General features: G+C 36.1%; 1 protein-coding gene across 1 annotated transcript in view; it reads right to left on the minus strand.

The window, feature by feature from the left end:
* Positions 1-7,904: 7,904 nt before the first annotated feature.
* The window catches only part of EPHA5 (EPH receptor A5), a 247,426-nt gene continuing 240,448 nt past the window's right edge, over positions 7,905-14,882 (minus strand). The window contains exon 16 of the mRNA XM_063300334.1: positions 7,905-8,010. Within this exon, the coding sequence (XP_063156404.1) occupies positions 7,905-8,010 (106 nt within the window). The remainder of the gene's footprint in view (positions 8,011-14,882) is intronic.

Raw genomic sequence — 14,882 nt, forward strand, 5'->3', positions numbered from 1 at the left:
TAAAGAACAAAAAGATCCCCACTGTAGGAGAGAAGCAAATACAGTATATGAGATAGGGATCTTTTTATTATTAGCATTGCAGATATAATATTACCTGAATATTAAATATAATATGATATATTATATAATAATTTTATCTATTTACTGAGAAGTAAATGGAGCAATTGGGCCACTTTGAAGAAAGGCTGCCCTGAATAATTTCTTTGTATACACCCACAAAATAGCTAGAAACAAAATTCACTGATTTGGAATCTTACCTCCAAATAATAATTGGTATTCTTTCCAGCATCAAAATCTGAACCAGGTATCCTTACTCTACACCTAGAAAATGGTATTGCCTGCATTTACTGATTGTTAACAACCCATTCTAGCCAAGCTTCATAAATCACAAGGATTTTCCTCAAATCAGAATTTGAGAAGGCTGATCCCTTGTTTAATCATATAAGAGAATAACAAGATTTATTCATTTGTTGGAAAGCTATTTACACCTGGTAGTATATATAATGATCTGCATAATCTTAGGAACAAAGTTATCTTAATTGAAATGCTATGGAAATGGCTTCTTTTCCCTGGACAAGTAGAGGAAATAGTTTTTCTTTTAGCTGAGGCTTACAAACCAGGCAGAAATTAACACACACACCCCATGCAACAAGGAAAAAATAATAATTTAGTAGCTTCCATTTCCTGTGTGAATTTGTGTTTGTGTGTGGGGAAAAGGATAGTTAGTTTTATTGAGTGCAACAGTGTTATTTCAAAAAATATAAAAGGAACAAATGAAAAGAGGAAAAATGAATATTTCCCCTTGCTATCCTTTTTCTGACTGCTAATGAGGAAATTTATCATTGAAGAGTCTGAGAAAGATCCCCTTGCTACATTTTAAGCTAGAAATGTAAAATAGATTATCCTTTCTTCCCACTAAGTATAAAAAAAAACACACCTGGGCACGACAGATATAAAGTTCAGTATTCTGAGTCATTTGGCTTGGCTGTTCTCTGACAATGTTATTGAACAGTAAGATTGTTTAGACTTTCTTCATTATTTCATAAACCACCATAAAGATTTGGCTAGTATACTCTTTAAAAAAATGAAAATCACAAACATTTTCATGTTTACTGGAGAGCATACTAATAAGTAGGATATGCACGACTAATGGAACGATCAGTTAAAAACCAGATAATTGATCAATTAAAAATTATATACCCCCCCCCCATGGCATAATGCATATTTCAAAGTAGGTGGTGCATAGGTCTGCTAATTAATTATTGAGAAACCATGGGATTTATGATCTTTTAATGTACAGATCAAAAAATCAAGATAACCCCTTTGGCGCCTTTTTATATATGTACTATATGCATACCATTGGCACTTACATGACTATCCTGCTTGTAATATTGGCATACACATTTGGTAGTTAACATGACAGCAAAGCATAACCCCATACAGCAAGACAGGAGGAAAAAATATTTCTAGAGCTAACAAAGCGTCCTTGTTTTTTTATTTTTATGAAAAAATATAAAATCCTGTATCTTTACACTACAAAAACATCCACAAACATAATGCACAATGGGCATCAAAAAGGGGAAGAAAGCAAATAAATACAGTAACACATTTTCTATGGATTCCAGTATCAATACAGAGTACTTAGAAATGGGATAGGTGACAAGATCTTCTTAGCAGCAAGTTAATTAAGGACTGAAATGAAATGTCACTCATATATTATCAATCATGTGTTTTGCATATAAAAATTGGAACTCTAGTGGACAACACATTCCAAATTTTCTTGCCATTTAACCTCTGCAGGTTGTATTTGTCACTGTTTATACACTAGTTTGTAACCATTGTAGGATTTTTATTTTTCAGGGGAAAAACAATTAAAATATCACCTTTAAGAAACAATGTCCAAAGGATATGTAAGGATCTTGTTAATTAGAAAAGGAAAAAAAATGCAGAAGGGAAAAAAAGTCCAGATCTTTTGATTGTTGCACCAAGTACACAACAGTGCAACCTAAAAAAGGCAACAGCTGGAGATTTGCCTGAACTGCAGATTTCAAGGACCTAGTAATAGTTTTGGTCTGCTTAGTAAACATTTTTTGCTGCTGTTAAAACCCAACAGAATTCCAGCAAGGATAGAATATCAAAATGATTACATTCTTATTGACCCTGCTTGTTTAGGTAACCAACTTTGGGCACAAGAGGTATGAAAGGTCCATGTTTCTTCAGGATACTAGATGTCCCTGCCCCTCTCTCCAATGTTACAGCCTTTCTGTTATCATTCATGGTAAGACCGCACTATACCTTATGTTGAATTATTAATGGAAATGTCACAGATTTGACATCTGTGCATAGGATAGAATTATGCCTAAAATGGACTCCAACGAGTCCAAAGCCCTGACAGTAGTAAACAAGCAGGAAATTCCCTCCCCCCCTTTTTTTTTCTTTTTCTGAAAAAAATATTCTTGCTATTACTTACAAGAGGAGGAGTATTTAACCCAACTTAGCTGCTCATCTAAATCGTATCTTGTCAGCATTGCAGCAGGCTGGAAGGATCCTATGGATTCTTTCAAACCAATATTCACCTTAATGTCCTTCTTTGGAGACTTTCAATTTCTCACCTTCTGAGAGCCAGAGGCATAGGTTGGGAGTAAAGTCAGATTTCCCTTCCACGTTTCCCATCTCCAATGCTTAAAGAGGGAAAATTAACCAATCCTATGACTTGTGGGATGAATTCCTAGGATCTATAGGCCTACAGCCTAAATATCTTCAGTTTACTTAACAATATATTATCTTGGCTAATAATCAATTTGAACCTAAATTCATATAAACTTTTCTTTAAAAAAAGATCCCCAAAGGCAGCTTTGTCTCCTGAAATGAAGAAAGGTGCTTTCTTCATTTTTATCTCTGCCTAGACATTAAAAGAGAATGGTATTGTGGAATTCTTGAGGGGGAAAGGAACCGAATCTCAATCAGAGTTGTGGATGGAAGCCATCAGGTCATGAACCCCAACAAAGATTTATTCCAGAATAAATTGCTTGAGGTAGGTAGGCTGTAATTAGTCAGTTTTCCTATGCAAACATTATTTTCCTATGCAATTCAGACTGACATATTTTCTGTTGGAGGTGGGAGATCAGTCTTTGCTTAACTCTTGTTTAAGCAAGTTGAGACTGTGAATGGAAATGCCTACCTGAATGTAATCCTATAAAACACAATGGATAGACTCTTCATCAAGATGCATTTCTGGATAGCCATACTGTCATACACAATGGGCAGTAGTTGCATTTGAACACATACCTGACTTCTGCCTACACAGGTCATAAAAGCAAAGAAGGCTGAGCAAGTTCATATTGTAGAAGAGAAACCGCCTATCTGTATGCTGAGGATTATGATTCCATAGTATTGGACCCTAAAATTTTAAAGACTTTACCTTAGCGTTGTTTTTCCATGCCTGCAAATATCACAAAATGGCTTTCATTAAATCAATAAAAAGTATTAGAATGATGAAAATGATGTTTCCTTAACCCTGTCTTTCAAGCTGGTGCTGCTTCCTTCTTCTTTCCCTGACAGGATAACCAATTCTTCTGACAGCCTCTCTGATGGGAGGATGGCTGTATGCAGGAACAAGCAGGCATTGTCCTCAAATCCACATATACTTATCTTTTGAAAAACATGGTCTTTACTTGATTATCTACAGAGAGCGATTGCTTCAGTCAAATGTGCATAGTCCACCTCCCCCATCCCCAAAGTCTTGCATATGATCTCCAGAGACAAAACAGTACAAAGAGAAAATGAGTAGTTAAGGGGAAACTGAGAAAGCATTTGCATCTCTGGATAGTTATATAATAAATAGATTGGGCTAAAATCCCCAAAGCTGATTCACAAAACTCAAACTACAATTTAAATGCCCCTGAGTTAAGCAGTGGTTTGAGATGTGTTGTGAAGTAGTTATTTGGAAAATGATACCCAAGTGTGCATGGAGGTATCTCTCAGAATTCCCTATATGCTATTCTCCTGACAGTCTACAGCAATGTGGGTACCGTAATAGGACACTTTTATCTTTCTATGCATATCAGTATAGATCTGGTCTGGGCAAAGAGACCATATGGTAAAACTATGCCTGAAACAGACATGTTCAGACTTAAGGTGACAGTATTTTACCTGAATGCATACCCTCAAAATAATAAAATTATCAAAATAATGCATCATGTGTTTGTGGACCTGCCCACACAGCTAAATTACTGTATCTACACTCTAAAATGTGTGGCACAAAAACCATTTCATCATATGATATGCTGCTGTGTGAACTTTCTGAAGCAGGTATCTTAACAGCCACATTGTTCAAGTTCCCTTATAGTGCACTGAAGTCTCAAATTGTAAAATATTAGACATTACCTAGCAAAATTAAACACTTTTAAATATTCATATCTCAGTGAAAATCCCTCTGCTTAATTCCAGTCAGTGGAACTTAATTTCGGAAGGATGATGTCCATTGTCTGTTGTTCATGAAGGGCATATTAAAAGTAATCATAGGTCAAAAGTGCTTGCATTAAAGAAACAGGTTTGCATTTTCATAAGCAGAGTATCTCATGTCCATTTTAATGATATTCCTTTTAAATTTGTTAACAACTGGCTGAAAGACTGTAAGAACTGATGCACTACAACTCATTAACTGCAAGGAGAAAAGAAGGGTAACACCTCAGTGGGCTAAATCAGAACTAAGGACAATTAAGCAACATATGATAGGAAGGCAGGCCAGCATTTTGTCCAGAGAGCCTCTGTTTTCCAGCCATTAACTGGACACCTGGAAAAAAAAGTTCCAAGGCTAATTATATTATCTCTAGATAGAAGAGCTTTGTAAGCCAAGAAATACATCTACGATTCCTCCAGACGAAACAGCTGCCTTTTCTGCTTTCCTGTGGATTATTTTAGAAACAATTGCAGGCATGAAGGTACAAATCATCTCCAATAGGTCTCCTGACACTTCCAATAATGCTATTTATTACCTGAAAAAGAGCTTTGGGCTAAATTGTTTTGTCTCTGAGTTACTTTTTTTCTTCCACTTTTCCCCTAGTAGCCCACCATCTAACAAAATTAAATGTGAAAGACAAAACCCCCACTTCACCAGAATCTGACAAGCTTTCCCTGTTTGCTGGGTTGTCGATCATGAAAGCAGCCCACACAGGTTGTCTGTCTCCCCCCAATCATGTTCTCATGTTTTTAAATGAGCTTGGCATTTTGCCAAGTGCTGGCAGATGCAGAGAAGAAAAGACAGCAAAGGAGGCATTTATTTTCTTCTCCTTTTCATAGGCATTTGATTTGCTACTGGGGTCTCTCCATTTCAGGTCGTGACCATCTATACATCTTTCTGAACAGTAACTGACAGCTCTTTAAAAGACACCGCCCCCCCCGCCCGCCATGAAGGTATGAAGAAACCTTCCTCCATCTTGAGATGGGTTTAGAAAGGGAAACATTTCCCTCCTATCCTCTAGACATATATTTCAAAAATTCATAACTGTTCTTAATTTCTCTGTTTCTTTTTAGAGATGTGACAAGGTCTGAAATAATGAAGAACCAAGTTTTGGACCAAGCTTCTCTCTTCCTAGCTTCTAGTTCAAAGGGGTCAATATCAGTGTCATTTCACTGCCCATTCTTCACTGTTCTCTTCCAGTGAATGGGACAAAGCAGTGGGGAGATGGTCAGGGGCTTCTAGGAAGCACCACTGTGGACTGGGGCTGTTTGCTATGTATGTGGCATTATAAAAAAGGATTCATACTCATATTTTGAAAATTCTTTCCTTCTGGAAAAAAGAAAACAGAACTAGGAAAATATCTGAATATTATGAATTAAAATTGGTAGAGTGAGGCTGTGAACTCATTTTTCAATTAGTATGTTGATTACACATACTCTGATTACATATGCCTTCTCTTTGCAGTTATCCCCACTGATTTCAGTGAGGTTCCACATTACATGGCCTAGGATTTGCAACTTAGAAACTGAAGATTAAAGGTGGCATCTCAAGTGATCAGAGTGATGCAGGATCAGCTGTATGACTACATCCTTTGGCTCTGTGGGTTAATATGGGAACCTAATGTGAGGGGTTGCCAACTTAGCTATCTCTCAGGACACAATTGTCCTCAAAGCTTCCATGCTGCACTGCGTTTAGCCACTGAATCAGACTTGGGGCAATTTTTGTCATTGGGACATTTGCGAAGGTTGATCATAACACAAATGACTTTACTGACTAAAACAGTAGAACAAGTTTGCCTTATAAATTAACATAACTGAATGGAGTTATCATTAAATCTTGGATAAATCTGAATGCATATTCAAGCAAGAATGACTTCAGGAATCATGCTGTGGCTTAGCTATTGTTGCATCAGATCTAGGCCTAATCACCGAAAATGGAAACGTTTCCATTGAAAAAGTCATATATTTGATTACTGTAGTATAGTTATCTAGATTAGCGGCCAATCCATCCAAAGTGATCAAATGCAGTAATAAATTACTGAATACAATACTGAACCCAGAGGGAAAGGAACCAATGCTTCACAATTGATTGTGTCCATTACAAAATTGCTGAATCTTTTAAAAGTATGTGCTGTAAGGTAAATTTCCAATACAATACTAATATAGGTTAAGAAAGACCTGTGGTATTTACTTAAAATAATTAAAATGTAAAAAATAAAAATTTCCTGGTGCTACAGAAGCAGTATGTATTTTGTGCTTAAAATTATGTGCCAAGCAAGTTTTACCATAGAGATGCACATTATGAGTTACTGTGCATAAACAATTTTGATCTGAGGAGGGACAGGAAACTAAGTAGAGCCTTTTGCCCACCACTGTTTCCTAGAAACCTTACAAGGCTACCTCTTCTGGCTTCCAAGATCTCTCTCATTAGAAATTGTTCAAACATTTTCAAGCACCCCAAATATTGGCTGTTCTCCTCCTCCAAAGAAACATAGGCTACTTTCCCAATAGTCACTTATATTGTCTTCTAGATGCATCCATCACTGGGCTGATCACCTTAGTGAAGGCTGGGTGATGCTAGAAGTGACCAGTGGGGAAATGGCTAGAGATTCCTCAGGAAGCTGAATTCAGAAGCCAGTATTTAATATTCTGCTAATGTCAAATATAACTATGTTATAATAAAACAGCATTAAAAACACAAGCAAGTAATATGAAAAATACGGTCCCATATATGGGCAATACTATCTGCAAACATTGTATTAAAGGTGGGTTAATCTCCCACCTATAAAAAGAAATTAAAGACGAAATACACACACCCAGTATTGCATTGGACGTTCATCAAGGAATGTGTGTAGAGTGATATTTAGGGCTTAATTGCTGTAGAGCAGCAGCATTCTTAAAAATATACAAAACAAGAACTTTCTTGTCAAGAAATAGTCTAATATTGCTCTTCATTATTCTTCCATCAATGCTTAAGACTTGAAGCAAACCTCAGGAAACTGTACTTTTCTGTAAGCCGTCAAATGGATGGAAAATATTTCTATTCAAGTAAGTCCTTGGAAGTATTAACATGGGTTACCATTTTCAGCTTTTTTTAAAAGGTGCAATATATATATATACACATATATAGATGTACACTCCATAAACAGCCAAAATGCAGTAGAAAGGCTTTGTTGTTGAAGCAGAGAAAAATGATTATAACCACGTATATGGTATATATCTATTTCTGCTGTTCATGGACTTTAACTTTACCTCAAAATGAAGTCACAGAGAAGTAGATTATAACACTGATTATAAATTATGTGGTTGAGGCCAGTGTTCCTCTGTTGCATTATAAAAATCACAGAATTTCACTTTTTGTGTTGTTGTTAAAATAAATGTCAGGTTTAAGTTTTAAAAGTGCAAGGTCGATCACTTTAAGTGATAGTCATTAAAAAAAAAAGTTACAGTGGCACCATCCCATTTACCAGCTGGACCTTCATTTCTTGAAGGCTGTTCATTATCTTCTTCTGGTGCCCAACAAGTGTGATTCCAAGACGCCTCAAATCCCTGTATGAAGAAAGCACATGTTGATTCCAAAGGCTGATACACGGGGATGTTGGCTGTACTTGATCAACCATGTATGTGTCTGTTCTCAATATCCATGTTTCAAGTTATATCACTTAAAGCAGTTCACAAAATCATAAGCATTATTTTGAAATCTTTTTTCCTTTCAAAAGAAAAGACCATCAGAGGATGACAGGATTTCTTACTACTTCTGAGGCAGTATCAAACAGGAAAGCTTTTCTTGAACTCAAGAAATGTGAGAAAAACAAGTGGGTATGGAAAAGGAGAGTAAATTATCTTTCTACTAATCCATCAACATGGTTCAATTATATTCACCCTCACCCCATCCCCCCCAAAAAACAGGTGAAAATATTTTTGCTGTTGAGAAATATTCATAGTCACAGAGACAAACAGTCCAGTAAAAGCTTTAGCTCTTGATTCTCATGTCTTTATGCTTTTTCACTCTGTAGAATAGGAGGTTGATTTGGGACATCTGAGCCCATTTTTGTGTAGTTCCTAGGACTGCCCTTCCCCATGAATAGAGAAAAGAACAGTGCTCCTTCCAGTAAGAGGAAAAGCCATGCATGGGTGTTCCCATTATTCTCTCTTTTCCTGTGCCTTGGTGAGTTGGATTGCCTATTTCAACAGGTACTGTAGATTCAGTTCACCCACCCCAATGAAGCTTACATTTGCCCAAGTCAAGAGGAACATGAAAATGTAATTCAGTCATAGACAACAGGACAGGGCAGCATTTCAAGTTAATCTTGGGAGATTGCAGCATCTGATGAAGCATGCAAATTTTTTTTGATCAGGTTTTGGTTTGTAGCTCTCTGCCGGTTACGTAAATGGTATGATTTAGACAGAACAGTGGTCTTAACTGTTTTAAGGCATATTTTAGGGAAAACCAAAGATCATACCTCAGGAGCTCGCTAATTACATGCATATAAAGGTATTGACTGAAAAAAGCCAGTTTGGTCTAGTGGTTAGGGCAACAGGCTAGAAACCAGGAGTCTGTGAGTTCTAGTCCTGCCTTAGCCATGAAAGCTGGCTGGGTGACCTTGGGCCAGTCCCTCTCTCTCAGCCCAGCTCACCAAACTGGGTTGTTGTTGGTGTGGGGAAAAGAGGAGGAGGAAGGAATATTAGGTATTTTCGCCACCTTGAGTTATTTATAAAAATAATAAAGGTGGGATAGAAAATAAAAAAAATAAAAAAAACAATTTCAGGAACTTTTTATATGTTTATTCTTCTGAGAACTTTATGAAGGAAAAATGTGAACTGCATATAGGGACTACAAACTACAATAGCAGTACAACTATCTCTAGTGGAAAATCAGTTCCATTGGATTCTTTTCTCTAGGCTATTTTCATTCCTTCTGGTCATGATAAAAGCTACTATTTCACTAATAATTGCTTTTTTCCTCTCTTCATCCTCTTTTCTATTTATATTATACAGTATATATACTTTAGTATAAGCCTGAAAGCAACACTTGCCTTCTACAGAATGAACAAACAAATCTGTCCATCTATCTATTCACCTGCAATTTCTACTGTGGCTGAAGAGCAGGATAAAGTTTTTTACATACATATACAGTATGTGTGTCTATGTATATGTGCGTGTATGTGCATGTATATATGCTGTCACATACATACATCCACATATATCACTTCTTCATAAGAGCCACCCTTGGCAGTGTCCTCAGGGCCAGCTACAGACTTCCTATCATCCAGTAATATCTTCTAAGCAGCTATCCCACAAACCACAGGACTTGCTAAATAGGGACTGAACATCAGAGCAGAATTAAAAGAGGGAAATTAGGAGTGGAAAACTGGTTGTGGATATACGTGTCCTTAATCCAGCCTTCTCCCTCCATTCCTGAATGTTATCATTTATTGACATACTGGTGTACAGTTGGCTTAGTTCAGGCAGAGTATTATGGATTGTCTAAGGAATACTTAATTCATGGTAGAAATAAGTTTTGAACACACTTAATATTATATATATTAAAATTATACACACTTGAGTCACGTGAAAAGTAATACAACCCCAATTTAAAAAATGGATTTAATATATCATTAATATATGTTCATTAATCCATTAATCATTAATTCATTAATCACCAATGATTAATACATGTTTTCTGTGACAGTGATGTTTTTCCATTTTTCCTCCTTACTAAGGCTAAACTCTATAATGTAAAGATTTTTAAAGGTACCCACCTGTTGGTTCAAGTCTTGAAAGAGAAACAAGGACACCCTGCCCCATTTACCAGCTGCTTATTGTGATCACAGAAGCATGTTCTGTTTGAGTCACAGTTACAGAACCATGTACTGCTTGAGTAAGACTCAGAAATTGCAACTTTTGCATCCTTCCCCAAGAAGCTTTATTGTACTGTTGGTCATACTGTTGACAGTATGTCCAAGTCCTGGCACAAAAAATGGTAAAGCAAACTGATGTTGCCTCTGATCATTAATATACTTTTTAAAGGTAGTCAGTATGACTGCAAAACTATACATACTTAAAAAAAATGCTTAATTTTCACGTGTAATCTGCACTTCATGCAGATTAGAAAAGCATGGAGGTCTTGTACCTGAAATGATAGCATTTTGATATTTTCAGGGATGCTCATAGAGTGGGTGGGACAGTTTAGTTAATTAAGTCTTCAATTCTTGTGGGAGGGGCAGCATAAAATGTTCATCTGCTCTTGTTGTTTATCTCCTTTCCAAAAACAGGATGGCATCAAAATTGATTTTGAAATATATACCATGTCACCAGATGAAGAGTAAGGAATAAAAAGCAAGAGCCGGTGAATTCTTGATATTTTTTACATAAAGGGACTTTTTTTATTATAAACAAACATTTATTTTAAAGGAAAAATAAAACAATTACAATGTAACACAACACACACACACACAGTTACAAATTTTCAGAGCCGTCCACTGGATGAAAAGCAACAAGGTGTCCTGAGATTCAGTGAGTGTGTATCTTTCAAAAGGGAGATGTGATGAAGTCCACCTTTTGTTGTTAGCCATTAATGTCCAGCCAAGTATGCAACTTAAAAGGCCAGTGTCATTAGCTAGCTATTCTTGAGGGTTGTTCTGGCACTCAAAGTCACCAGAGATTGTCCATAAGGTTAGAAAATAGTTGCTCTTTTTCCTGTGGGAACAGTCTGATAATCCAAATGGAAGCACAGGTAGAAAACGGGATCCATCTCTTTTGCTAGAATTAGAACTACATGGCAACAATAATATTGGAACACACTGGTTGTCAGGCCATGGAAGAAGCATCTGGAACAGAGCACGGGACTTGGGGCAATTGTTATGGGACCCATTTCTTTTTTTCAATTTATTACGTTCAAAAGGCAGCACTTTTGAGACTGTGCATTTGAACAAGACCTTGCTGGCTGGCAGGATTTTGAATAAACAACTGAAAGAAAACCAAGATTTTCAGATTGTTTGAGGAAACTCCGGTTGTGACTGGACAATTTAAAACAACTCCAAAAAACCCAGTATTATACAGAAGACAACATGGTCCTTTGAAGGAATCTTTAGTTGCCACTCACACTTAGAGTTTGCCACCCAAACTACCATACAGTCTTAAAAATCTTGGTACAGGCAACACCTTGCTTGCTTACCTGTTTAGTTCCTGGCAAACACAAAGGTTTGCCTTCACAGAGACTAAGGTCTTCATTTGTAAAAACCAGACTATTCTTCTGTGTAATGTTCAACCTGTTTCTTGCCTGGGCTCAAATTTCAAGATAAAAGTTCTGGGAAACCAGCAAAATCAGACAATGAATTTTAAACAATCTTGAATGGTGAAATCTATTTTGAAGTGCTGAGTTTTGATTTCATCTGATCTCCCCAAGTCCCAGCTCTGGAACAGTATGAAAACTTAACCCTGGTAAGCATGTTACAACACATTCAAACCCAAACATTTCCCATGTTTCTTTCTTCTTCTAAATAGTTAACCACTATCTATCATTTTCTGGAAAACTGAAAATCATTTTGGGTTTAGAATAAAGATAAGATGCATATAAAGATGAAGTGTTTTTCTCATTTTTCCATCCAACCATGTTCTCAGGATTTCAGCTGGTATAAATAATGTGAAGCCTTTGAAGGCCCCATGCTTTTTCTTGAAGCTGCTGCTAATAATTTATCCGTAACAACATTCAGAGTGAATTGGCATGATCTTTTTTGTTCTAGGAAGCATCTGAGAAATTCAGCAAGAGATTCAGTTAAACATGATTATTTCAAATAGAGGTTAGACAGCCATTTGTCTGGGTTGCTTTAATTGGATTTTCACCGTGAGCAAGAGGTTAGAGTTGATGGCCTAAATATCCCTTTCCAACTCTATGATTCAATGACAGGGAGGGCTGTGTAACCCTACTTTTTTCTACATGGAGACTGACTAATCCAGAAGATGGTGCAATTGTATCAAATGAAACAATTACTCGTTTATTAGTAATTTTGAGTTTTTATTGTAAATATTTTGTTCTGCTACAATAGTTGTTTTTTGTTTTTCTGCTGTAAGTTGAGTTTGCAATAAAGATTGACTTATCAACTGAGAGACAGTAATTTTTTTTTCAGTGTTTATACATGAAAATATGTATTTTACAACATACAGGTATGGACTGAGAGGTATACAAATATAATAATCTAGGAAGTCCATTAATCAACTAGTTGAATGTTTTGTCTACATCAAATAATTCAGTCAGGCTTCAAATACATTCTCATAGCCAGTTTACTTATAAAATACAAATTGTGATTAAGAAAGTATATAAGTGAGCTTTGATTTATCTGTTTTTCCTTATACTTTAATGTCTAAAGTGGACTTCATGGATTTTGCCCACAATAAAAACTGAAGCATACTTTTAAAACTGAGCTACAAAAATTATAGCTGATGAATTTTAAAAGTGACATTATTTATGATAGGAGTAATGGAAGGAATAAATCAAAGATACTGATGGTGATAATAAATCTCCTAGAAAATTAGGATGGTTTGTTTTAAGGTAGACACACAGGTGGCTTAATGTAGGATGCCAGATATATTCAACTGCTACTAAATCTGTCTAGGTGAAAATTTTTCTACAGTGAACAAGCCTCCAAAATGGATGAAAAGAGGAAGGCATAGCTTTCAAATCTTTCCAGAATTAATAGAATCATAGAGTTGGAAGTGGCCATTTCGGCCACCGAGTCCAATCCCTTACTTAATACAGGAATCAATTGTCAGAAACTTGGAAGGAAATATAAACGCTTTTTGCACAAACTCCACTATGCTGAACAAGAATAGTGTAAGTACACAACTGTGGCCTTGGTCATCTTTGACTGGCCTCCAAGAAGCCTAACCCAAACTGGGGCCTATTTAATATATGCAGCAGACTGATGTGGCAGATGAGTCGATAACATTTCAGATGGAAGAGAGTAATTCTTGGTGACTATAAAACTAGATCAACAAGAAGATGGCACGCATCCCTTTTCTGTGAAGTGCTTATGCTCCATTTTCAGGGAACTTAGGGCAGGAGCATTAAAAATGTAAACCTTTATTGGCAGTCTGAAGAAAGATAATCTGAACAATCTTTCTCATTTAGGGGTGTGTCAGAGCCAGAACTTTAATGTAAGATAGCATAACATATCCCTTTCATTCTTATGGCTTTATGGGCAGAAGATTTTCAGATGGATCAGCAGAATGATGCAGTCTTCATATTTTATTTATGAATAGTTTCCATACAATATTTGTTTTATTATATGACTGAAGTAGAAAATAAAGAAAAAAAATGTGTTTTTCAGTAAATTCTGTGATATTCATGGTGAGACTACAGCAACTGATGACACAAATATGGAAAAAGAGAAATTGGAATCTTCTTTCTATAACTATTCAGCCCAGCCCAGCCCAGCCCAGATCTTATCTTAATTTTCTGCTTGAACCACATCAATGATCTAATTTCTCTTAGAGTACATTATATTATACAAATGTAATATCCTTGGCTTTCACCAAGAATTTTAGGAATTGTAGTTTGGCTGAGTACATCAAAAACACCTAAGGCCTGCACACAGAAAACTATAGGTATCAGAATTCTGGGATTTGTAGACATAATTTCAAAGGCACCAGGTTGGAGAAAAGTAGAATATGGAAGAACTAAACCTTCAGTCAGTATAAGACATAATCTACATCTTTATGGTATAGAGCAGCGTTTCTCAACCTTGGGAACTTTAAGATGTGTGGACTTCAACTCCCAGAATTCTGGGAGTTGAAGTTCACGCATCTTAAAGTCCCCAAGGTTGAGAAACACTGGTATAGAGTAAGCTTCAACAGAATATTGTTACCTTTTCTGTATGGTTCTGACTCCGATCTCATAGAAAATTTAGCTAGTATGAGCAAATTTACAATCATATTCTATACGTATTGCATGGAGCCTGAAACCAACTTGATTAAATTTTAAGTAAAACATTTAAAACCTGAGGGTGAGAATTTCACTAAAACAGCAGAGAATAGTGCTTCACAAGTTTAATTCAGTCAAGGGACAGTATATTCCAAAAAGGTTTAAGCACTTGTACTTGAAAATCTATTTTTTAGAAAGCCAAAATCCCACTAAATTTTGATAATAGTCTGTATTTGTGTTAGTCTGTACAAAGAGGACAAGTGAAAAAAAATTGAAACTATCTTTGAGGCGTTTTTTTTAAAAAAATAACCTTTTTTATATCATCCAAGGGGAAACACAGCATCAAGTATCAAAATTATAATAAATGCTAAAGAGGTGTGCAGGCACAAATTAATGTACAGTACATGTTATTTAAATGTCTGGAGTTCTTGGTATTTCACGGGATTGAAACAGAAAAATACTTGTAAAAATACGGGACATACCTGACTTAAATTCTTAT

The sequence above is a fragment of the Candoia aspera genome, chromosome 4 (genome assembly GCF_035149785.1).
Source record: "Candoia aspera isolate rCanAsp1 chromosome 4, rCanAsp1.hap2, whole genome shotgun sequence".
Lineage (NCBI taxonomy): Eukaryota > Metazoa > Chordata > Lepidosauria > Squamata > Boidae > Candoia > Candoia aspera.